This window comes from Durio zibethinus, chromosome 14, assembly GCF_047325235.1.
Source record: "Durio zibethinus cultivar Kanyao isolate XHJ-2024 chromosome 14, ASM4732523v1, whole genome shotgun sequence".
Lineage (NCBI taxonomy): Eukaryota > Viridiplantae > Streptophyta > Magnoliopsida > Malvales > Malvaceae > Durio > Durio zibethinus.
The window spans coordinates 8,672,448-8,699,659 of record NC_143175.1 but is presented as its reverse complement, the minus strand read 5'-3'; the positions used below and the strand labels follow the sequence as shown (position 1 = coordinate 8,699,659).

General features: G+C 29.4%; 3 protein-coding genes across 4 annotated transcripts; 1 reads left to right on the top strand and 2 right to left on the bottom strand.

Annotated features, from left to right (window-relative positions):
- Positions 1-8,794: 8,794 nt before the first annotated feature.
- On the top strand, positions 8,795-15,579 carry LOC111293894 (uncharacterized). 2 transcript variants are annotated; one of them, XM_022886939.2, is made up of 2 exons: positions 8,795-9,102; positions 12,855-15,579. In XM_022886939.2, the coding sequence occupies exons 1-2, from the start codon at positions 9,096-9,098 to the stop codon at positions 14,942-14,944; spliced, it is 2,097 nt and encodes a 698-aa protein (XP_022742674.2). In that variant the 5' UTR covers positions 8,795-9,095; the 3' UTR covers positions 14,945-15,579. The 2 variants fall into 2 exon arrangements, with proteins under 2 accessions (XP_022742674.2, XP_089599552.1); XM_089743426.1 differs by having other exon boundaries at positions 8,907-9,102; positions 12,839-15,579.
- Positions 15,580-18,008: 2,429 nt separating this feature from the next.
- LOC111295503 (putative aquaporin SIP2-1) lies at positions 18,009-20,864 on the bottom strand. The gene is made up of 3 exons (XM_022889012.2): positions 20,439-20,864; positions 18,483-18,743; positions 18,009-18,370 (listed from the first exon to the last, which is right to left on the bottom strand). The coding sequence occupies exons 1-3, from the start codon at positions 20,721-20,723 to the stop codon at positions 18,206-18,208; spliced, it is 711 nt and encodes a 236-aa protein (XP_022744747.1). The 5' UTR covers positions 20,724-20,864; the 3' UTR covers positions 18,009-18,205.
- Positions 20,865-24,563: 3,699 nt separating this feature from the next.
- Positions 24,564-26,909, bottom strand: LOC111294139 (magnesium-protoporphyrin IX monomethyl ester [oxidative] cyclase, chloroplastic-like). The gene is made up of 5 exons (XM_022887324.2): positions 26,401-26,909; positions 26,004-26,068; positions 25,586-25,913; positions 25,305-25,403; positions 24,564-24,987 (listed from the first exon to the last, which is right to left on the bottom strand). Exons 1-5 carry the CDS (start codon positions 26,845-26,847, stop codon positions 24,724-24,726), a joined length of 1,203 nt encoding a protein of 400 aa, XP_022743059.2. The 5' UTR covers positions 26,848-26,909; the 3' UTR covers positions 24,564-24,723.
- Positions 26,910-27,212: the final 303 nt, after the last annotated feature.

The window sequence follows — 27,212 nt, the reverse complement described above, 5'->3', positions numbered from 1 at the left end:
AAAAAATAGTGGAACCAATCATTAAATTTAGACCTTATCTAAATTGGTTTTAGATAATATAAGTAATACTCGTTCTTATTTTATTTGTATAGGTTGTTAGAAAATGAGTAATAACTTGACATTTTACATCATATTTAACGTTAATAAACTCATTGGGCCAACTTTCAATTATTAGTGCCACAATTTTAGGCTTGTAGTTAAGTAAGAAAGGATGTTTTATGTTCTTGATGAACTAATTACTGATGAAACTACTATCAATGCTAGGGAAGAGCCTTGGGAAGTCTATAAAACCTATAAGGATAATGCACCTCAACAGTCATGTATAATGGTAGTAACTATGACTTTTGAGTTACAAAAAGCTTGTGGTTTTGTAGACTTCCATCAAAAGAAAGATGGATATGAAGATGATGGCAGTATGTCAAATCTATTTTCATATTCATCTTTATTTTGATCCTCTTCATGCTTATCTATCTCACTATCATCAGTTTTATTCTCACTAACTTTTTCAAGAACTACACAAGGCCCTTATGCATTACTACTAGGTTTTCATGCATTTTGATCAACGTTTACCTTAGACTCTTAATAAACATATACCTACTTAGAAGAACATGCCTATGCCTCTCCATCACATCAACATCAATGGAAATTTTAACTAAACCATCATCTAGTTCTCTATTAGACATTTTTCAAAAATATATCCTACATCCCACATGTTTTACCATTCTTATCATGCTATGAAGTTCAAATAACGATATTTTATCATCCCTACAAAAGTTAAAATAAGCTATTTTTTCTTCTGCATATTATCTGCCTAAAAAGTGGCTCTCATGATATATAGCTTTAGTAAAGTAACTAGTGGAATCCTTTATCATGCATAAAAACAAAAACAAAATTATAAAATAAATAAAATAAAACCACAAGCCCTACAAATAAAATAAACAAGTTTCATTTGGTTTAAAATAAACAATAAAATCCTAAAAAATAACATTAGTTTATTGTAATTTGATCCCTTCAAAACATTATTATTTTATTATAATCTAATCCCTATAAAACAACATTATTTTATTATAATTTAATGCCTAAATCCAAAAATAATTTTAAACCCAAACTTTGTAATGACACTTGGCTCGATTTAACACGAAGCATAGTAAGAATATTGGACCATACTTATGAAATACAAAAAATTTCATGAAAACTACTCTACTAGTAAGAATTCATTAAAAAAAAAACCATTAAAGTGAAAAGTTGCCACTTGATCTAGTATTAGTAAAAATAGCTAAAATATCTTTGGTAAAAATTTTAGTTCTTCTTATAGATTTTAAATTTGAATAATATGAAAATGGTTAAAGTTTATAAGATAAATAAAAGTTGGCTTTTATATTCAAAATTCAATGAACTTCTTTATTTATACCTATATATTAAAGTTAACCTAATCCTCAATTTATTGCCAAGCCAGCAATTATACTATTCATTTGAATGCAAAATCACAAAATAATTGCCACATCACCATAATTAATTGGCTACTTTATTGCCATATAAGCTTTGTTAATTAGCTACCTCATTATTAAATCAAATTAAAATCTAATTAAATTAATAGATGCATATCCTCAAAAGTAAAGACAAAAGCAACAAAAATTTTGAAAGTCCAAAGCTGTGGCTACCAAAGCTAGTGCCAACATTTGCAATGGCCAAGACAGTGGATAGAATGAAAAGAGAAATACAATGTAAAAATTCTCCATTTTGCTAATGTAACAAGAAAAAATTATTCTGTTTTTTAGGAAAAAAAATTATTTAGGCATAAAAAAAGCCCTAAAAACAAATAGCCTTAATTTCTAATCCTCATCAATTCAAACTCAATCAAACACAAATTCAAGCTCAATTTAACATAATCAGCAAATAAGCACCAATAATTTTTTTTTTAAATATTGTAATTTTTTATTGAACCTTGAATGGGTTTGAAAACTGACTTAGGAGATAAGGGCTCTTCCCTATCATCTAACTTCTATGACTGCATGATTAAGTGGGATGAACTTTGAATCAAATTGCTAGTAAGGCCAAAGAGGGCATGAGAGGAAGGCCAGTAGGCTTTTTAAGGAGAAGGGAATTGAGTTTTGGAAGTCGAGTTTGTGAGTTGAGAGAGAGAAGGTGGAAAACTGAGTTTGATAGAGATAAGATATGAGGGATAAATGAGAGTGTGAAAGAGGAAAAGAGAAGAACATGGTCAAGATTCGAGATTGGAAAAGGCATATAAAGACTAAGGGTCTGTGAGCTATTTGACTAATAAAGACACGTATAGGATAAGGATGTGCTTTATTATTGTGCAAATTCTTTTAATTTAGAGAATAATTTATTAATTGAAGAAAATTTTAAAAGGAAAAAAATTAAGGGTAAAACTTTATTATAGTAAATATAAAATTACAAATTTAAGAATTAGTATATCATGAATAGAGAAATTTTGGAAAAAATTTTGATGAAAATTAAAGGGATACATTTTTTGTATAAGTTATATGAAAAATAATTAAAGTTAAATGATTATATATTGATTTTATTATTTATTAAATTATGATTTTGTGTTTGAATTTTAGTTTTTTTTTGTTATGATATTTATATTGTTGTTAATTTTTTTAGTATATTAGAAGGCTAAATGCTCAATTTAGTATTAAATGTTTAGGTGGTTGCTCAATTTAGGATTAAATGTTTTAATTTATAAAAATAAGGACCTAATGTATTCGAATATAACAATTAAAGACTTGGATAGATGAAATCTAGTGAGTGTATAACACACTCTATTAATTTTGCCAAATGACTAATATTTTTGCCAAATAAGCTGACAAGTAAGATGACTACGTGTAAAAAATATAAAAAGAATTATAAAAAGTTAAAAATTATGAAAACTCATTTTTTTTCTTTCTTAGTTTTGTAGCAACCAAACATTCTTCCCAGAATACATTCTTTCCCTTCACATTTCTATATTTTTGTCAAAATATATGAAAATATGAAAGAAAATCTTCAAGTAGCTATTACTTGAAAACTCATCAAAGAGGAATAAAATTTTAAATTTAACACAAAATAAAAAATTCCTATCAATCAAACAACATAAAAATGACAAAGAATTCCAAAAAAAATCACAAAGAGTAAGCTTTCTTAATAATCTTCAAAGTTAATACCTTTAAAACACTTAAACTAAACTAAAATATATAAAAATTATCAAATTGATAGAAATAAAGAATACCCATAAATTGAAAATTGAAAACAAAAAACCAAAAAGGAAATTTGCAAAAATAAAGGTTATAATACTTGGATTAAGATAAAAAAAAAAAAACAAAAAAGAACTTGAAACCCTAGTTGAAAAGCCAAATAACAAAAAAAAAAAACACAATCAAGAAACCATTAAGAAGTGGGTACTACACAAAACTCAAAAATGAAAGCTTCAAGTAAAAAAACATCATAGAATCGAGAAATAAACTAAGTTTTTTGTGGGTAACTCAATTGGTTTGACATTTGCAAAGAAACGAAGCAAAGAAAAATTTTAAAATTTTGGGATTTTATTTTTTTTAATGGGTAAAATTGTTAAGGGTAAGAAGGTTTATTTCGAGAGAAAAGTGAAAGTAAAGAGAAAGGAAATGTTGATGGGCATGAGAGAAACATCTTTTGTAGCCATAGTGTGAATTACAGAAGTAAAAAGGAAGAGTGGATAAGGGTTTCTTTTTGTTTTTTGTTAATAACTTTTGATTTTATAATTTTTTTAACCAAATACTAAAAAAAAAATCAAATCAGTATTAAAATGCCAGATCAGTTGTTTTTAATTTTTTCTCACGCGTTATTACTGTGCGTATCATTCACGGCATAGTATCTATTGAAACAAAACCTACATTGTTAAAAGTCAATAATGTTTAATTCTTATTTGTACAATTAAAATATTTAGTCTTAAATTGAACAAACACCCAAATATTTAATCACAAATTGAGTATTTAGCCAAATTAGAATTATTCTTATTATTATTTTTTTTACAATTAAATAACAATTGAAAATGCCATTCAATATATAATAATTTAAAAGTAATTTATAATAAAAAAATCAATTAATGTACCTAACAATTAAATTATTTAATAGATTGAACATTTAAAATCTACTACTCTTAAGAACCACTCTAAATAAAAATTAAAAACTACTTTTATCTCAATTAAGTAAAAGACATGAAGTAGTTCGATCAAAGCAAAAAAAAAAAAAAAATGAGAGTTAAACTGTCATATTAGAAATGTGATTAAGCTTACTTTTTTCATATTAGAAACTAAAAGTTTCTTCAACCATCTAATTAGTGTTTATCTTCAATCTTCTTACAAAAGGAAATTCTGTTTTTTTTTATAATAATATTACTAAACTTCTATTCATATCCACAACTCATATGTATAAAATTTTCATAACATCTCTCTATAGATATAGATGTGAGTTATTACTTAAATATGTATTGAATGTTTGCTATGAAAATAAAATTTGAGTTTTCAATACATTTGATTATACAAAACTTTTGCTTTTAATTTTTTTGGTTGTGATAATGTAATTAAGCTAACAGCTTCAAATTTGATTACTTTTTCTATTGTGTACATATTATTAAGTTAAAATTTTGAATAATTTATATTTCATCAAAATAAAAAAAAATTATGACCCAAGCATAGTGAGAATAATTTTCTAATATAAATAAAAATACACTTTTAAACTCGAGCAATAGGTAAAAATTTTAAAAAACTATTAGTGAATCATGCTTGATCTAATTCGATATGAAACATAATGTCATGCTAAGTGTGACATAACTTATAAAGACTATGGATTATATGTTATATTGAATCATACTCTTAACTTTTGCATATTATATCAATACAATATATTAAATAATTATCTTGAACCAACACAATCCATTAACACATTTGCTAATATATAAACAGGTACAACCCATTTAACACCTATACTTCGAAGCCAAACGATGAAATCTGATCCCGTCTTAAAGCTTTGGCCCTTTTTTTTCCAACACCATTCGGATAATTTTTTCACCCATCGACATTAAGGGTTTTTTTAAATTAATTTTTTAAGTCAACTGATGCCATATATGATGTCGGCTTTTGCCTGATATGGCCCATGTATGATCCATGTGACACCAATTAGCATTTAACGTCGCAATAAACAATTCCATAGATGGTGATATTTGATCCCCCCTCGATCCCCTCTGCGAGGTTTGGCACACCTTTCGGTCCGTTCTCCTTTTTTCTATGCAACATGCGCGTTATTTTTTTCCACCAACCTTTCCTTTACTTTTTAATCCGTTGACAAATATTAGAGGTGTTTTAAATTATTTTTTTCACTTCAATTGATGCCATGTATGATGTCAGCTTGCGCCATATGTAATCTACAGGGAGCCAGCCAGAAAAATAAAATTGATCCAAGTATTGGTAATTGGAGACCAAAATTAATTTAAAAAAATTTAAAATCAAAATAAAATTTAATTCAAAGTTTAAGGATAATTAATGCTATTTACTTTTTTTTATCATAGCACTGCCACTAATAAATATGAAAAAGAATAAAAATACAAATTTTTCCCACAATAATAGTTTAAAATCTTAGGATAAAGGTCAAATTAATCACTCTTTGAAGGCTCCATATTTATCACTCTATTTTTTTATACAATTTTATAATTTTACTATATTTTTTATATAATTTTAGTGGCCTATGAAAGAAAATAAAATTTTCATCTAAATTAAAGAAATTTCATTAAAAATTTTAATTATTTTTAATTTTTAGCATATGAAAAATAAAACATAATTTATTTCAAATTATAAATAAGGATAATAAAAATAAAAATATTAATTTTTTTTCTAAAAATACATACAAAGTTCATTAATTTTTTCATTTTAAATAATAATCTTAATCCCCCAATTTTTTTTAGTAAAGAATTATTTAAAATCTCATTTATATAATAAGTGACGTTGTTGTTATTTTTAAAAATAATTATTTTATTTTTATTTTATTATTAATATTATGCTTATTTGTTATTAAATAATTGACATCGTTAATTACTTCCTTTTTATTAGAATATTTGTTATTGTAAATTTTTGGGGGTGAGATTATTTTAAATGAAAAAATAGTTGGTATTTTTAGAAAAGAAATTAATTATTTTTATTTTTATTATCCTTATTTAGAATTTAAAATAAAGTATTTTTATGTATAATATAATAAAAATTAAAAACTAATTAAAATTTTTAATGAAATATTCTTTAATTTAAACAAAATATTCTATTTTCATCTATATGTGACTAGAATTGTATAAAAATTATAATAAGATGATAAAATTGTATAAAAATAATGGAATAGTAAATATAGAGCGATAAATTTTGACTCTTATTCTCAAAATCTTTATTCCCAAAATAAAATTACTAAACTTTTTTATACAATAAATGCGTTTTAACCATGTCATTTTTTAAAAGAAAAATAACTCTTTATCATATTTTTCTTTTTGAAGTCAACTCCACTAATTTTTTTTTTTTAAATATAAAAGTTCTTCAAAGCAAAATCTTGAATCCTTGATAAATAACTAAACCGTAACACTAAATCAATCAACTCTAAATCTAAATCGTTTTAGATTAACTAGAAATTGCAAATTAGGGAGAGTTAGAAAGGGAAATATAAATCTAGGAAAAAAAAAAAGGATAAAAATTTGGAGAGAAAAAAAAATGAGATTGAAAAACAAATTCATCAGCAAGTTTTTCTTTTGTGGAAGGCAAATGGGACGATAGTGACGTCATGTTTTCACTAGCATCCAGATTATGCCAATAATACCAAGGAATATTCCACAGTATCTTTTTCTTATACATTTAATGACAGTGATTGAAAACTTATAAATTAAGGAGAGCTTCGACTTTCACCCAAAAACTATTCAATGCACCTAATTTTTTTTTGTTACAAAATTATCTCATAAAAAATTACTTAATTTGGTTTTCACAAATTACCTTTTTATATTAGCTTTTCATAAATTCCTTTTTATCTCTTCCTTCTATACACCTATCTTTATTTGTTGGATATGTGTACATATCACGTAAGAATGTAAATGATATCTTAATATTCATAAGTTATTTTAGTTCAATTCGAATAAAATTTAAAATTAATTTGATTATTATCGAATTAAGCTCAAGTTCGAATAGTTCGATTTATCGATTGAATTCAGTTCAAACATTTTTATATCTAATTCGAATAACTTATGAACCTAATCGAATTTTTATATTTAAATATATTTTTATTAATAAAATATATCGAACTCGAACTTGAGAATAAATAATTATTTTTTATCGAATATAAGAATCAAGTTTATTTTTATATATTAATCGAACCTAATTAAGTCTAATCGAACGAATTCGAGTAACTGAATTTTTATCTCAAATCGATATCGAGTTAGAAAAATAAAATTTGATCGAGTTTGTATCGAATTTCGAACTTCAAATTTCGAATCGAACTAAAATTCAAATTTAATACTATAACGACTTGAACTCAATCAATTACACTCTTAATATCAAAAACATATAAAACTTATTAAATATGTATATCTAAAAATATATAAATTTTATCAAATTTATATATCCAAAAACATATAAAATTTATTAAAAATGTATATTGAAAACTAATAAAATTTATTGGATATATATATTTAGTAAGTTTTATAACTTACTTAGATATATATATATATATATATATCTTAAACACATAAAATTTTACGTTTATTATCATCTCTTCTTTAATTTGCAACAAGCTCGATTGAATTGTAAAAGAAGAAAAATTAGTATAAAAATAAGTAATGGACTGAAATGGGGTTTGAATATGCTAAAAATCCAGAAGCAGACTAAAGATTTAACTTTTCCTAAAAATTTCTTGCCATTAAACATTGAATTTATCAAGAGAAAGAAGAAAAATTGTGTAGCAATTATAATGATGCAAAGAAAGCTTCTTAAACTATTTTCTGATAAATCCAAAAAGGACTACAACGAGGATTGAAAATGCTGACAAACTTAGAAACAAATGCATAAAAATTTCAACTTTTCCTAGGAATTTTTTACCAACCAAACATTGAATTATATAAAAAAAAAAAAAGCAAAAAATGTGTTGCAATGAAATCATATGAAGAAATCTGTCTTAACCATATATATATATATATTATGTATGTATGTATAATGGCCCGTCAGTGAAACTTAACCAAGTTAAGAATTTTCATCATGTTTTTCACTTCAACTAAACAAAAGGATAAATGGATAATGCATAAAGCATGATAATAAAATAATATAAGAAAAAAAAGTTACCTTTGGAGAAGAGATTGTGAGAAAGGTTAACGGAGGAACAACGAGTCTTACAAGCACTGAAATTTTGATGCAAAGCATGGGAGGAAGAAAAAAAATTGATATTGTTCTGAGTGAAAGCCTAGATTTAAATAGAAGGCCCTAAATTAAAAGAACAAGGTTAAAGGATTAAAAAAAATCTTTAAATAAAATTCAATAATTATCAATCAATTAAGTCATTAAACAGTTATTTTCATCAATTAGATTTTTATTAGATGAAAATATTTTATTACAATAAATTAAATTCTAAAACATTCATCAATTGAACTCTTATAAGATAAAATTTGATTAAATCTCACTATTTATTTTAATTTAATCGAGATTCAATTACAATAAAAATAAATATTTAAAGTCTTAATTGAATAAAAATAAATATTCAAACTTTAATTAGTTATAATAAAATATCATAAACTTAAATAATTATGAAATTTTTATTTCATAGGCTTTCAACCCTTTTGCGAAAGAACAAGTATCCAATATTTCCTAACAAGGATAAAAACACAGATAAAATTATCTCTAATGACGTGAATGGTCGTCATTATAAGTGTTTTCAAGAGTGATTTTGGAAAAAGGAAGAAAAAAAAAGAAAGAAATGAAATGAGCTTTGACTTTGGTCCAGCGAAAAACTCATAGAAACACACGGGATGTCCCACTGGACTGAGGAGAAAGGACGACGTTGAAATTAGGGAGACAGAGATCTGAAGGAAGCCGCTGTCTGTGGTGATGGAAGGTAATATTCTCTTCTTTCTCTTTCTTCTTCAAATTTTAAACCCTAAATTCTCTCTCTCTGACTCCACTCTTGCTTTTACTCTCTGTTTACTTCCAGCACGTCTTTGATTCTTCTTTTTTGTTCTTCCTTCTCTTTTCTTCTTTAATTGGTTATATATGGATATGCTTTGATCATCTGCTCATTTCTGTTAACATAGACTGCTTTCTTGTTATCTGAATTATGTTGAATTTTGCATTTCTTTGTTTTTTTTTTCTTTTTTGTTAATTTTTTTTTAATCATAAGCGCGTGTAAGTTTTAGGAGAATAACAGTTTCTATTCATATTATTTTTTATGCAATTCAGCTTGGTTCCAGCGTGATCTCCTGCTATATTTTATTGTCCATTTCCTTTCTTCTTTTTTTTTTTTAAAGAAAATTGGGGGAAGGTAAGATAGGTTTAATCCATCAACTAGAAACTGAAGACAGGAAAATTTAAGTTGTATTCTTCTATAGCCAGTTTTCTTTTGCATATGATTTAATTATTGATACAAATGGTTTGGTCTTCTTAAGACAAGTTTACTAGATGTTCACGGTCAGCCTGGAACTACTCTGTGACGTTGGCATCAAGAGGCTGACATAAATGGCATCTCTTTCTGTGGGAGGGTGATTTTGCTGTATTTTGTTGTCTGTTCCTTGCCATGGATTATTTAGGACAATGGCTTCTCTTATTGTCTGGTTTCCTTAGTCCAACAGCGTTTTTTCATAGCTGGCTTTTGTGTCCGAAGTTGTTGCTGTGTGCAAATAGATGCTATCCTTGGGATTTGTTCAGTTTCGCCCTTCTTAGGGAGCATGGCATTACAATTTTACCTCATTATATCACTGTATTAGTGTTTGAATGCATCATTTTCTCTTGGGAAAATGAGGTAGCTTTTTTCTTTTTCATTGGATTTGGTGTGCACGACTATACATGACACATTTCTAGACCTAAGAATGTCTTGCAAATATTGCTTAAAAAACTATATAATCTCAGTTCTCACTTTTTGTTCCTGCATTATGGAAGTTTTACTGTTCATGTTCCTGAACACCATTGCTTTGGCTTCTATGAATGTTTGAAGCCATTACTTTGTTTGAAACTTGGAAAGATTTTTGCAGTATGAAGAGACCTGAGATTTAAAACAATATGTAAAAAATACAGTTACAATATTGAGGATGGTGGATTCAGTTAGTAGTGTGATTCATTCTTCATATTTGTCAATTTAAAGGGTGGAATTTTGGTTCTTAGATCAAGGAGATAGAATCCTTCTTGATTGTACAGTAATGCATCTTGTTTCTTTCTTTTTTTTTTAATTATTATAATAGTATCTATATAGGCAAGAATGATACTTCTTGAGAAATCATCCACCTGTGGTATTTTTTGTTTACTTGAATTTTCTTGTCCTTGGATTCATTTGGGCATTACTTTAGTACCATAAGGACAGCTTTTGCTTTTGTGTTCTTTCTTCTGGTTTTACTTAAATGGTCAGCTTTAGAGGATATGATCTAGAGCAATCATTCTAAAATCCAAACACTCAAAAAATAATCTGAATTTTCTACCAAAAAGTCTAATATCAACAACCAAAAACTCAAAGGTCCAAAAAATATCAGAATCTCAAATACCTCATAATCCAAGCCTATGCGAAACTAAAATAACATAGATATTTATAACTAAACCCTAAACCGTAGCAAGGATGCAAAATACAAATATAACACTTAAGCTCTGATACTTGGAAAATAAATAAAATACTAATTAATATAAAATAACATTAATAACTAAAATGGCCTAGGTAACTTAATCCCTCAACTAGTATATTTCTGTTCTGTCCTTCATTAGGATACCTTGTGGTATTTTCTATAATTGAGTAGCATAGTCACTGTTTGATTGAGTAGCATAATCATTTTTTGGTAAACATCCTTTCTCGGATAGTGCTTTTGCATAGCTGTATTCTTGTCAATTCAGTGTTGTCAAGGGCACAAGGCACTAGAATTTTAATATTGCCTGAGGCCCAAGGCTAAAAAAAAGGCACTCACTTGAGTGAAGTAAGGCACACTATATATGTGTGTGTTTTTTTGTATGTGTGTGATATATCAAATAAGCTTAAGATAAATAATTCGGAAAATAAACTTAAAGGGATGGTCCATTTTATCCTACAAAACATGCAAAATTTTCTTTTTTGCCAATATATATGATTACTGTATGGTCCCATGTTAGTTGTTACTCAAACATTGAGAAGAGAGTTTGATATTATCCTTCTTTTTTACTATTAAAGGTTCAGTTAATGAAAAAAATTAAAAGTAAAGAAATTAAAGGGAACTTCAATCAGTGGGCTTTTTATGTGCCTACTGCCTTACAAAAAAGCGTCCCTAGGTGCACCAGCTGTGTGCTTGATCAAATAAGCCTTGCCTGAAAGGGTCTGAGGTGCCTTTGATGTCTGGCAGTATGGAGCAGCGCCTGGGTGGACATTGTAACAACACTGCTTGTCATACAATTTATCTTGTACAAAGATTCTGTTAATCAATGTAATCGAAATGGGTGTTTTTTTTTTTTTTTTTTGCAATGTTGCAAGGGTTTATTGCAATGGCTTAGGCCTTTTTGCTCTGGTAAATGTCTTTTCATTTATTAAAAAATGAGAGAATAAATTTAAATGTAAATGAATTAAGTAAATAGAATTGTGGAGGCAGATAATGACTGTCTCAAGCATCCAAAATGTACATTATATTAATACCGTGTTTTGATTATTTCTACAACATCCTGCATATGATCTTGGATGAACCTTTGTGTTCAATAGAAAAATGTGATATATTCTAAGTGAAATAAAAATGATTATTGAGATAGTAATAAAGCAGCTTTTTAAAACTGAAACTTTGATAGCATATGATTTTTCTTTTCCTTTTCCTTCCTTTTCTTCCTTTTTTCCCTTCCTATGAATTCATTAACTTATTGGAGCAGTAAGGACCATTGTCTTGGAGGAGTACCAATTATAGATGATCATTTAGAAGAAATGGTCTTAGCTTTTGGGCTTATTTTATTTTATTTATGATATGGACTTTGTCGGACTTATGTGGGCTTAAATTTATGTTTTTTAAGATCATTTAAATAGATGCCTTTTTTCAGAGTTTTTAGGTAGCTTTTGATGATTAGGATAATAAGATTTAAAGCATGAATTTTGTGTTTTGACAATTTAAATTTCAGATCATTTCTTAAGTGTTTCTTTTGAATTTATGAGAGTTCTGCTACATGTGCCAATACATTTGTTACAACTTTTTATTCTGCCTGATGTGGCAAAAATTTGTTCAACAAATTCGAGGATAATATCTAGCAAAGTGGATCAACTATTCATAAATACATGTTAAAAGTTGAAAAATAGATGTTTTTTTCACATCAAGTGTGAGAAATAGCTGGGATAAAAATGTTGGGAGGAAGAGTAATAACATGCTATTTGTTTCAATTTAGGAGTTTCTTGTCAGGTAGTGTTGATTTCTGGAATTTGCGTCATTTTCTTGACCTCAATATGAAATGCTTTAGTTTCTCTATGTATATATTTGGTTTCTTATGGAGTGCATAGCTATATAAATAAAGACTAAAATCAAAAGATTGTGAACCTTTAACTACACTCTATTCAAATTGTACTAAAAGTAGTTATAAGTCTTATCTATTTGTTTGAACACTTTTTTTGTGCGTTTTATTGTAATTTATCTTAATTGCCAGCTTATTTCAAATAGACATGATGTGTGACAGGTGGCTCCTCAGACCAGGAATCAGTTGGGTCTGGGACAAAAAGGTCCACTGTATCGTCTGGTAGTAAATCTCGTAGTCACAAGGAATTTTTCTACAAATTTACTGATTGTGAAATTTTTACTGCAAATCTTGAAGACTGGTTTCAATCAATATATGAGAAATCAGCACCGAACAGGCCTGCCTTTGATGTACCTTTTGAGTTGATAGAGGTTCAAAAATTTGACTATGCATTGGAAGGGGTTTCATTCCAACAGCTTATTCGGATGCCAAATGCTGTTTATGCTTCAACATCTGATGCTGCTGAAGGAACTGCTTATCTTGCTGTTGAAGATTTTTTACATGCAACTGTGAAGGGCTTGTGGGAGGCATTTTGGAGTCAGGATGACCCAATTCCTTTCTCCGTTGCTTGCCTTTACAAAGATAATTTAAAATTTTACCAGGCAGAGAAGGCAATAGCTAGTGGGAAGCTTAGAAGTTTATGTGCTACTGGTGTATTGCTTAAGAACCCTAGACATCCCCATGGAAAGTGGGACAATCTTCTCGAACTGGCTCTTTTGAGGCCTGATATCCAAAGCCTTGCCATGGAAAGCAATCAACAACCTTCTCTGCGTGTTCTAGGTGAGGCTCTTTTTTATGCATTGCACATGCTTATATCAAGAAGCTTAAGTAGACAGAATTATCCCCTGGGTTCAAATGCTGTCTTTGTTCTTCTTGTTGATTCTCAATATGGTGGGGTTGTGAAAGTTGAAGGAGATGTAAATAAAATGGATTTTGATGTGAATAATGTCTATGAGTGTGCTGCTGAGTGGATAAAAAGGCATGCCAAAATCGCTGTATCTCCAGTTGATAGGATCTGGAACAAGCTTGGGAATGCCAATTGGGGAGATATTGGTGCTTTGCAGGTAACTTTTGCAACCTTTTACTGTATTATGCAGTTTGCTGGCCTGCCTAAGCTCTCCATTGAAGATTTAGCTGCTGACCATGGTTCTCGTCTCCAAACCAGGAGAGTGGAGAGGCAATTAGGGCATACTAGACTGAATGGGAGTGGTTTATTTAGGTTCAAGCAGCATGGTGTTTCTCCTGAAATTGTCGAAGTTCAGGGTGAACCTGACAAAATTGAGTCTGAGGATTCACTGAAGCTGGAAGTAGGATCGGTATTATGGTTGGAGGATTCAAACTGGGAAAGAGGTTATCAGATTAACCAAGTCAGGAGTAATGATGAGCTTCCTTATTACATTGCATCGCCAGTTGAAGACCCAGGAAAGTCCCTCTTTCTCTATGTGGGTTCACATCCTTCTCTGCTGGAACCGGCATGGGAAGATATGAATTTGTGGTATCAAGTTCAGAGACAAACCAAAGTATTGACTATCATGAAACAGAAAGGCCTGTCTAGCAAGTATCTGCCCCAATTGAGTGCATCTGGAAGGATCATTCATCCTGGTCAGTGTCGGAGACCCAGTTCAGGTGGAAACTGTGATCACCCTTGGTGTGGCACCCCAATTCTTGTCACCATCCCAGTTGGTGAAACAGTTGCTGATATGGTTAAAGAAGGTCGCTTTGGTGTGGATGAGGCTATCAGGTGTTGTCATGACTGTTTATCTGCGCTTTCTACTGCCTCTTCAGATGGCATTAGGCATGGAGACATTCAGCCTGAAAATGTGATTTGTGTAAGGTCTGGTGAAAGGCATCCTTATTTTGTCCTAATTGGTTGGGGACATGCTATTTTGGAAGATAAGGACCGCCCTGCAATGAACCTTCATTTTTCATCTACTTATGCTCTACAGGAGGGAAAGTTGTGCTCAGCATCAGATGCTGAAAGCCTAGTTTACATGCTTTATTTTGCATGTGGAGGTGCTTTGCCTGGTCTTGATTCTGTTGAAGGGGCACTACAGTGGAGAGAGAGCACATGGTCTAGGAGACTGATTCAGCAGAAATTGGGTGATGTCTCAACGGTATTGAAAGCATTTGCTGATTATGTTGATAGTTTGTGTGGAACGCCTTATCCTATGGATTATGACATATGGTTAAGAAGGTTGAAGAGAAGTATTCATGATGAAGATCATGGGAAGGAAATTGACGAATCTACCTAGGTTTATGTCATAAAGCCAATTTGGCTGGATTAATCAACTCGATTATCTTGATGATTATTGCATGCTAACCATGACAGTATTTTGCTGGAAATCCCTGATACTTAAAAGACAATTGTTGAACTCATGGGATACTCAGAGTTTCATCTCCTGGGGCTGGACTATTCAAAATTTTGGCAATGGTTGCAATTCTCCCATGGACCAGTTCATATACAGTTGCTATATCTTCAGTTGGCAATGGAGTTTCTTGGTTTATGAAAAAATGAAGCATGCCGATGAGTATTATCGAGAACGTGTTCTTGTAGCGTGCTCATGGAATGGGTTTGGAGGATCATCTGGATTTGTTTGGACGGAGTACCCACATTCTGTAGAGGATATGAAAGATCTTTTTTTTTTTTTAATTAACTTTTCTCATTCACTTGTAAAGATACAAGCAATCTGGAACAGGTGTGATGTTGGACATGATGACAGAAAAATGTAAGGGCATCAACCTTTACTGTAAATGAATCGTGAGGCAGCGCTAAAGGGGTTTCTGATTTCGATTCATGTGTTGCAGTGAGCTGTCACATCTTTTTTTGATTGTCCGAGTCTTTGTTTTGCAATCCTATTGTTTTTGTATCTCTCTCTTCAATTTTCTACTTTTCTAGGCCAATCTTTTGCATATTCATTACAAAATTATGACTATTTAGATCTTGATAGATGCATACCTGAAAATAGATCAAGAAAATTTGTCATGCGAATGAACCTTTATTCCTTCTCTCTCTTTCTTGAATTGAAATTTGACTTGGCGGTTCTGTCGCTCAAGGCTTCCCTGCTTTAGTTGGCTTTATTTTAATTAATTAAAATTTACAAACTGTATTTAATATCTAATATCTATACATATTATTAAAGTTATCTAGCTCCCAAAATTTGAAGCCAGGTCAGTATTTCCATTAAAAATGATTTGAGGGTTAATTTCGGAAAATCTCATTATTTATTATGAGAGATGGGCTGGAAGTGAAATGCGCTAAAAATGTTATAGGAGATGGATTGAAAGTCAAATCAGACCCAATAATTTTATTTCTGTTGAAAGCTTTAAGTCCAATGAATATTTTGCTTTATCATATTTTTGACCCGAAAAAATCTCATTCTTTAACTTTTATTATAGGCAAAATGTTTGTAATATTTTGCTTCATCATATGTTTGTAAACTTTTATTAGGTTATTTTATTTCATCATATCAAGGTAAATTACACAAAACTTATATTTTAGATTTATAAATTGTTTGGTATTCAAATTCGAATTTAAACTTTACAAACAAATCGTATCTTTATTGAATTACGAGTAAAATTTGAGAAAAAATGAATTGATATCATATTTTCTTTTAATATTTATTTTTGTAAATTTATTTTATTTAGGATACATGATGATGCAACTTTCTCGTATGCCATAAACATGGAAAACTACCTTATCTTTTAGTTTTTTAGTTTTTTTTTTTTTTTTTTTAAATAGAAACCTTTTATATTCAACCTTCAAAAAAGCTTCAAGTTTAGAAACTATAAATTCTAACCATTACTATTAATCTCTAATGCCAAATTATACGTTGTTTTGCTATTAATATCCACAAGTGAGGCATCCGAGAGTATACAAAAGTTTGAAAAGTATCTCCGATACTTTACATAAAATTTCTAATAACAGGATAAGTAATAAAAGCTTTAGGTAAGTGATATTTACTTTCACTACATAATGCAAAAACATAGATTTAACTATAGTTTTAGGGGTGTTTGAAATTTTTTAAAATATAGAATTTGGATGTATTATATTAAAATACTTTATATGTAAATTTTTTTTTAAATAATTATTTGTGTACGTATATTTACATATCTAAAATTATTTGTGCATCACACGAGTCACAAACTAATATATATTTATTTCAAAGTTTCTAAAAAACATTTATTCATAATTCAAAGTTTTGAGATCCTCCTTTACAAGATTCATCCTCTAAAGTTACAGAATCTTGTGCTCAGCTTATAAAACAATTTTTTTTTTTTTTTTTGAGATGAACATTATATCTCGGGAGCAAATAGACAGTTTGGAAAATGATAATTGTGAAGCTACTTCGCATTTAAATGAGTTGATAGCTTTGGGAGAAAAATATGACTTTAAAATTCTTTCGTCCTTCAGTATGTCATGAGAACCATTATTTCAAAGATTACTTAATCACAAATGAGAAAAGACTTGAAAATTGAAGATTACAGTTTGTTAAAGATAGATTAACGGAATTAGAAAATGAATGAAACTTAAAACTAAATTGGGAATTTCGCTTTTCTTTTTTTATTACTTAAGATTGTTAAAACTTAAATTTGATTATTATAATTAAAAATCCGATACTCCACCAACAAATCATGTGACTGTTGGCAATTCTAAAAGTTCATGCATCTTCAAATTCCTTTTTCTAAAACAGGTTCCTCCAATGTGCTTATAAAGAAGGGCCAAAATGAAGCTCATATTGTAACTGCTAAAGTGGAAGTTATGTAGAGTGGTTAGAGGAAAGTAAGTAACCAATTTAAGAACCAATTGTTGACATGCTTGGGGACGAGTATGCCATTTAGAGCCTAAGATTAAGGAGCAACAAGTGCGTTATCAGGCACTGGAAGAATTAGAAGGTCGGGTTTAAAATTTCGGGATAGTTTGAAGCTGTTGATGCAAATAGGAACTCTAGAGAGCTACTACCGATTGAGGATTCTACCAGGGACTTTTATTTTTCCAATTACAGAGGTTAAGCTCATTGTTTTTAATGATAATCTTTTCTATTGGTTTCATCATTCCAAGTGTGTTGAAGAAATAGTTCCAGAAGTGAAGCTCATATTTGACAGTGATATACATGGATGCTGGTGCTTCAACAACTTATTATTTCTATTTCTACCGCCTATTTCCTCTGTTTTCCCTAATTGCTTTTCCCTATCTCTTATTTCCCCTCTAGCTATCTATTTTCAATCTCTTTCATCTACTTCTTCTACATCATTTACTTTCGCAGTCAATATATCAAACTCAACAACCAAATTACCAAGGAAATGTGGCACATGTAATAAGATCAACGAGGAGATAAATTTATTAGAAACAAATAATAATATCCATTTATAGTATATACAGATTCCTGAATCAAAGAAATCCATGCAGAAACAGATTGAATTTTCTTCAATCCTTGAATCTTACATACGTTTGACTTCTACTGAACTCACAGATTAGTCAATTGAATTAAAAAAAAAAAGAAAAGCAGAGGAACTCACTCTGACTTAGCTTTTACATTTTCTTTCTCCTCTGTTATTGGCTTAACTACCAACCGAAAAGTCCAGACTGCCAACAAAGTTGCCTCAATTGGAGCAAGCCAGTATACAAGTATATGCTCCTTCGTGATATGATCTCCACGGGCATAAGCCCATCCCATCACCTAGAAGTTTTAAATGGTTTTGATCTATTAAGTTTGCTATTGAACGCATTGGGACTAAAAGAATTTGAAGCAAGATGTGCAAGGTATGCAGTTAATAATTTTGGGTACTCACAGAGGCAGGGTTCATACATCCACCAGTGAGATCAGAGCCAAGAATATGAAGAGCTAACTTGGAGACACTTGTAATCCATGTCTTCATGAAGAAACTGCCAGGGATCTTTCTAGAAAGCCCTAGTGAGATGATGACAATTGCAAATGTCAAAGATCCTTCAGTTAGTGCACCCCAGTGGATGTCAACATTCAAACGAGGCCCTAGTCCAATTCCAGGAAGGGTCTGAATAATGAGCCTAACCCCAGTAATAGATCCAATTACCTGAAGGATACATGAAATAGAAATAACAATAACCTCAACCTAAAGAAAGTGCAAAGAAAAAAGCTGTTTTGATGCTATCATACAATCAACAGTATGGTTTTTTGCCCTTGGGAAGATGCAAATTTGAGATAGCACATAGCTTTGGAAAATAACTTGATCAGCCCAAACTGAAAATGTTTAGATCATAGGTCATGAGAACTATAAGCTCCTGGTCATCAACGGAAAAAGGAAAGCAAAAGAAATTTGTGAAAATGCTACAAGAAATTAACCCAAGTTCTTAGCAATATCAACAATTTTTGTTTTCTATTCTCATGCTTTCTAAGAATCCTTACTTATTATTTTTTTTCTCTAAAGTTAAACATCTTCTCTCTAGACCATGAGTGTACCATGTAACAAGTCATGTCCTTACAGAAAAACCTGTCCTAACAGAACAATGCACTAACTAGAGCCAAATGCCAAGGAAAAATCCTTTGGTAGACCAAAAATATTCAGAATTATGTAGCACACCCACATTTTGCTTCCACACCTTCTATCACTATTATGTTTAGATTCTTGACTAAAGGGAAAGAATAATATAGGAAGAGAACTAAATGCTTAAACAGAAAATAATGGAATTAAAAATGAAAGTAAAAACAAAAGAAACCAGTCAGAAGTGAATCAAATACCCAATCAGCCAATCTATCATCAACAAGAAACAAGAATAAACCCATAAGACAAAACAATATAAAATACCAAGAAAAGAAAAATAAAGAATCCTTTTTTTAAAGTTGTCCTATTGCCTTAATACTCAATCCATAATACTTAGAATGTTATTCCATTTAAAGCAAGGAACATTTTTCTCAGAAAAAGTTTTTTTTGTTTTTTTTTTTTGGGGGGGGGGGGGGGGGCTAACATCATGGAGATGTTACAGAACTAAAAGACCTCCAAAGTTAATTACCTGCTTTGAACCCTATCAGGCTGATGAAAGGTAAGCCTCAAAATTGTAATTCTTTCTCTCTATGCCACTATATTTCCTAATAGGATTCATAATTCAAGTCCAGACCTCCAAACAGTTGAAATGATCATAAAAACACTCTCTTTATCTTTCCAAAAAAATTGAATCGACCCTGGTATTCGAAAATATGCTTATAGCTGTTTTCTACTACTAATTTCCTCCATCCATCCATCCATCTTGACATCCTATAGGTAAAATTGATGAGACAACTGATTTTGACATACAATTCTGTACGACAGGTACCATCTAAAGAATGAGACACTTGGATTGTGTAGTTATCCAGTACATACAAATCCATGTTAATGTGGTATGAACAAACAACATTATAGTCCCAAATTTACAAGTAAGAAATGAATTGAATTGATGCAAGCATGAGATGGATGGTAGTGGCAGAGGATTCAAACAAGAGTATCATGCCCTAGAGGAGTTTAAATTAAGATTTCAGACAAGCTACTTAAGGAAATCTAATTATATAGTGGTCAATCAAACACCAAGCATAAATTGATGTGCTTTATCCCCAATATACTTGACCAAAGTGGATTAAGCAATAAAACAGAACCTATTGGAGCCATGAAACAGAAAAGTACCACTAAAGCGGGCATTGCGTAAGCATTGGAGACCTTAACAAAATCATTAAAAACAAATATATGTATATATTTTCTGTCAAAAGGAAAAAAAAAAAAAAAAAACCAAGAGGTAACCTGGGCAGGAATTCTGGCCCCAACAGTGAAAAGAAAGTGGTTGAAATCCCCAGAAACGGCAGAAGAGAAAACAGTCAAAGGATTGTAAGTTCCACCTTTGGTAACCTTAGCCAAGAATGCAAAGAAGAACATGTTGATAACGTATAAAGCACCCGTCACGATTTCGGCCTTTGGTTGGTGACCCATCCCTAAACACTCGACCACAAACATCTTCACCAAACAACCAGACCATACCCACATGAAGGAGATAATAAAATCGTATAGAATCAGCCGAACCCTACCCATCCTTTTCAGCTTCAGCTTTTGTTAATTACAGTCTGATTGTCCCTCTTTCCAGATTTAGCTCATCTTATTTCACTCATCCATGTTTTCTACAACTTCCTCAGAACTACAGCAGGGAAAGCCGACAGATTTCTCCACATGTGGGGCTACCAACGAACTTTCGCGCAAAATTTATGGGAAATTCCTTAAGGTGAGCAACCGGTGCTTCTGATGTGGCGTGGGACATAACCGTTTGAGAAATAAAAAAAATAAAAGAGTTGATGTCATGGCTTTAATCATGAATTTGTTAAATTTGAATTTAAAAATGTGTTAATATCAAAGTAAGATTTAAAAGTTTTAATGTTTAAATTATGAATTTATTAATTAATATTTAATATAATATTTATAAAATTATTTTAGTTGTTATTATTTAAAGTTAATTATATTTAACATATTTATATTTTAAATATATTAAATTTTTTTAAAATTTAAATATCTTATTAAAATCATATATATATATATTATATTACAATATACATAATTATAGATAGCAATTGTTGGCATAAATGCTTATATAAATAGTTTATTTTTTCAACATATAAAATAATTTCTAAAATTTTTCATATAATAACACATAAGATATTTATTAATTTTAAATTATTTATAAAAATATATTTAAAAAATTATTAAATTATTTAAAAATTTAAAATTTAATCAAAAACTAATTTAAATTTTAATGAAATTTTTTTCTCTTGTACATCACTTCATCTCAATTTGAAATTAATTTTAAAATAATTTATCTTTTTTAATTTATCTGAAATTAACATGAATATTTAAATTTATTATAACTTTTAAAAATATTATTTAATATCTTTAATATTTTTGATAAATAATTCTTACATTATCTTTAGTTTTTAAATAGATTTCATGAAAGAAATGTGAAAAAAAAATATAAATACCAAAACAATTTTAAAAAAGTTTCTCTTATATATCACCTCATCTCAATTTAAAATCAATTTAAAAATAATTTACTTTTCTAATTTATTTGTAGTTAACATAAATATTTAAATTTATCACAACTTTTAAAAATATTATTTAATATCTTTATTTTTTTTATAAATAATCATTATATTATCTTCAATTTTTAAATATATTTTACAAAAAAATATGAAACAAATATATAAATACCAAAGCAATTTTACAAAAGTTTCTCTTGTACTTCAAGTTTCTTTTGTACATCACCTCATCTCAATTTAAAACTAATTTTAAGGTAATTTATTTTTTTTCAATTTATCTATAGTTAACATGAATATTTAAAATTTATCACAACTTTAAAAATATTATTTAATATCTTTAATTTTTTTTATAAATAATTGTTAAATTATCTTCAACTTTTAAATACATTTCACAAAAGAAATATGAAAAAATATATTTAAATACCATAACAACTTCAAAAAAGCTCTTATTGTTGGTAGTTTTTAATTATATAGCTTTCTCAATGTTCCACTGAACTAAACATATTTTTTCCTACTATTAATTTAGTCTTTCTTTTTATTACTCTATTCTTGCTACAGGAACTAACATGCTTTTTCTAATGATGGATATTAATTCACTAAACATATTATTCACTTCATCAGATAAGATTTTTTTTCAAATCGGTTGTAATGTTTCTTTTAGTTGTAATTTTTTTAAAAAAAAATTACAAAAATACATATATTCTTATATTTTTGCTGGTGTTTTCTATAGACTTTTTTATTTTTTTTTATGGATTCTCCACTCAATTAGGTAATATATTTTGTCTTTTAACTGATTATTTATTAAATATTTCTCATTCGTATAAAATAAAAATGATGCTTTGATTAATTGATATAATAGAGTTATATGTCATAAACAGAAATTTATGTGCCAGTTATACATGCAAAAAGTGTATAATATCTCAACTCATATCTCCATTTTGAAACATATAACATAGTTTTAAATTAGGAGATTACTTTTCATAAAAAAATAAAATTGAAAAAAAATTTAGAGATAACCTTATTAGTAGTATTAATTTCAAGTTAATTAATATTTTAACTTAAAAAAACTTCAGAATCATAAAAGATTTCACCATGATTCCTTAATATATATATATATATATATATATATATATATATGAATTCTATGATAATTTTGTAATTAACAAACAGAAAATTCCTTATAGTTTTCACTAGAATTGAAAAAGAAAATCTTATTTTTATTGTGGTTTGATATTTTAATTATATTATTTATATGTTACATATATTTTGAATATGTAAATAATTCAATAATATTAATTTTTATTTTTATCTAAATTTAAATAAAATAAAAGTAATCTGTTTATTGTACGGATAGCAAAATTAATTTTATTATAATTTAAAAATTATTTACAACAGTAATCCAAACAAAAATATGTCTTCTGGATATTTGTAATGTACGGAAATATTTGTATCTTACATCAAAAATTAATTTTTAAATACTAATTTCAAGTAATCAAAAAGTGAAGATAAAATCTTAAATGTTTATAGTCAAATATATATATATATATATATATTAAAACTAATATTTGAATGAATTTATAATTTTATAAAATTGTAATACTAGATATAAAACAAATTATTTAAAATATTTTATGTTAAATTGATTTAAAAATATATAATTTTTACTAAATATATGAGTTCCAAAATAAATATTTGCAAAATAATTTTTGACTTTCTTTTAGCTTAATAATAAAAATATTTCTTCACATTTAATTTTTTTCAAAATTTGATTTCTTAAATAAAATATTAGAGTTCAAGAATATTTTTCTTTTCAAAAACAAAAGTTCTAATCGACTAAAGTACATAGATCCCAAACCCAATAATGAAAAAATTATATTAAATTCAAGACAAATAAGTTTTCTTTGAATATTAATTAGATCTGTATTTTAAATTAAATACATAAAAATTTTTTTGAATATCAATAGTATTTTTTTGAAAACAATTTATGCTTTGAATAATAATTGAATTTGTATTTAGACTCAAACAAATAATCTTTAAAGATCTTTGAAGTAAACTTTAATTTTGAAGGTAAAAAAAAACTTAAAATATTTAATTTGAAAACCACAATTAAAATTTTATCATTTCCAAATAATGGTCAATTGAAAGCTAACACTTGAAAATAAATCTAATCGAGCTATTAATTTTTATAACATTAATTAAAGTTTTCAACAATAAAAAATCAACAATCATTGTATTTAAATTAAAGTTTATATTTGATATATTATCAGTTAATAAATCATATGATACAAATATCAATATTTAAAATAAATATATAACCATTAATATTTTAAAAAAATTATTCATTAATAAAGTGATATCATTCTATTCACTTCATTAATGAGATGCTTTTATCTAATTTATTAATAGTGTATAAAATTTATATTCTGATAATACATCAAATATAAATTCTTTAAATTAACCAAGGTAATGTTGATTTCTTTTAACATTTGACCATTTGGACACTAAGGAATAACGAAGAATCTTGACCCGACCTGGATCAGCTAGACCCACGGGTCCGCGTGCAGAGTATGAGTTTTTGTCTTTATTTGTTTTTATAAGTGGTCATTGCTGCTGTAATGTGGCTTTATTCAAGCCACGGTTTTGTTGGTAGGAAGCCAATTAATCATAGCAAAATATTTGAGTTAAGCACAGCTTCTTCTTAATTATTGTTTTTCTGTAGCCCCAATTTCCATTCTTAGAATCAAATAGCTCCACAAGGGAGAGCTCTTGGTTGAGGAAGAGGCCTACCATGCATCATTTTAACCTATAAAAATAAAATATGCCATGGAAAAGAAAGGACAAGAACTGATGCAAATAAGAATTTTTATGTTTACACAAGAAAATAACGGTCACTTGGCATTAAACTGTTTCTCAGTTTCATTTGCTGAATCTTGCAATCATTTACCTTTACAGGACAGCAGAATTAAAGCTGAAAAGGTTCTAGACAAATGGAACTCATACAAAAAAAATTAGTAAACAAGTTGTGGCTCAAACTCGGCAAAATCAACTGATCCAGACTCGATTGGTGGCATCAGATATGTAGCCAGGAGCTCAGAAGCCAATGCTGCAATTAGTGGAATCCTTTTCAAGTTTTTTGCCAAGGGAATATCCTGGCTCTCTCCAACAGCAATCAACTTTTGGTTGATCTCCACCATTCTGTCTAGTCTCCTCTTGAACTCCGGATTCTCAACATCCGGCACAGCAGGGAAAATCCTGGCTGTTGTGCGGTTTGTCTGTATGGATGGAATTTCAGATTGACAACTAAAATTACAGCCAAAATTCTAGAGTTCAGCATATGTTGTTTGCCTAGGCCTTATGGAGTTATTTTGTTGAAACATAGGATTAGCTGCTTACTAGTAACTTCTACGAAACTTGGATTTTAAACGGTAAAAATATTAAAAACATGAACAAATGCAAGATAGAGTGGGATTTGATTAGCTATTAACTAAGCATGCTGTATAATACTATTTCTACATAGAGCTCAAATTTTAGCAAAATCACTTGGAATGTTTTAAATTTAACCAAAATGACATTGGAACCAGAAGCTTACCTCAATGATGACATGCATGTCAAATTCTTTAGTGTCAAGTCCAATGCCCTCATAGAAAGCCGTGCGCTGACAGTCGTTGAGGTACATTGTAACATACACCTGCAGGACAAAATTGTAACACGATGATAGGGAAAAACTCGTAGGTGCCTGATTAAAGCTTTAAGCATTTTCTGAGGCTTGAATTTTCTATAGGCTTACTTCAAATGCAGTGTAGCATGACAAAAAAAATAAAGCCAGTGCTTGAGGATATTATGAGAGATTATGTAGCAATAAAAGATTACCGAGAGGCAGAAAAATCTGGACCACAGCTTAGCCTTCCAATCATTAAGGAATTGGGGTTGTGCCTTCAGCAATGCAGAGAAGAAGTCGCCATGACGGTTCTCATCCTGGCACCAGTTCTCAAAATACTTGAAAATAGGATAACATTGGCACTCAGGGTTTTCTTTGAGATGTCTGTAGATAGTAATGTATCTCCAATATCCAATTTTCTCAGATAAATATGTAGCATAGAAAATGAACTTTGGCTTGAAAAATGTGTACTTCCTTGCCTTGGTCAAGAATCCAAGGTCTAATGCCAAATTGAAATCAGACAAACCCTTGTTCAGAAACCTGCAATCAATGAAAAGGTGAACTTAGTTGGATACGAAGTTGTGAATTTTGCTAATGCCCACACGGGATAACTATCATCAATGTGCATACCCGGCATGTCTGGCTTCATCCCTTGACATAAGTGAGAAAATCTCAGCGACAACTGGATTAGTTTTCTGCAGTATCAATTCATGAAACCTTTAGCTGAGTCAACTTTTAGTTAATTAATGAAGGGAAATGCTCCAGGAGAAGCGAGTTAAAACAGTAAACAACATGTCATTTAGATAAAAAAAAAAAAAAAGGCCTCAACTTGATGGTAAAAGCTATTAAAGTTCAGTGCAATTGAAGATTAATGGGGATAACTTCAAATTAATAAGTGAAATAGCTGCATAACTAGTACATACTACAATTAATCCTAGGGTCAGGCACATGATAAGAAAAATTCCCAAAATGCAGCAATAAATGCATGATGACATCTCCCAAAAATATATAAAGACTAAATACGTACCTTGAGCCTCCTTCCGAGTTCTTTGTAGAGGAGAAAACCAGAGAACTCAGCAGTGCAAGACCTCTCCAAGAACTCAACGAAGATTTGTCTCAAAGGACCTTCAATCTTATCAGCAGCCTCCTTGAACTCCTTGTTCCTCACAAAGTGAGTCTGATTGTAATCAGTCTTGAACTCTTGCAGCAGTGCCTCAAATTCGGACTGGTTGAGCTTCTTGTTAATCTCAGTGTTGAAAAGGGCCTCCATCTCATCAAAGTCAGTGGTGTAAAACCTTGGCGTCAAAAGGGTCTCTTTGATTACGGTCTTGGCGACTCTCTTGCTGGGCTTTGCCAGTTTTGTCGTAGATGACATCTTGACGCTGGTGAACTTGCCACATCTTGCGTTGCTAAACCTTGGACTGCTTGTACTGAATTTGGAGATAGGCCTTACAAGGGACACCTCCGCTGCCATTTTTTGCTCTGCTCTTTCTGGCTTCTGCTCGAACTTGGTAGAGACAGGGAAGAAAGAGACGGGAGAAGCTGTTTGTTTATATTGCCGGTTGACAGTTGATCGAATCTCATCCAATGAAATCTGCGTCTCAAAATTGAATCCTGACACGTGTCTTATTGCATTGGTGTTTCTTGATTACCTTGTTTGATTCTGATAATGTGTTCCATGGCCCATGGCCAATGGGTAAGAATTCGTGGTTTACGTTTCACGGAGTTTGGTTTTGATTCACCGCCCTTCATATTTTTTTAATCTACAGGTTTATTCATTTAATTTTATGCGACTTTTTATTTAGATAATAAAATTTTAAAATGGCACGAATTAGTAAG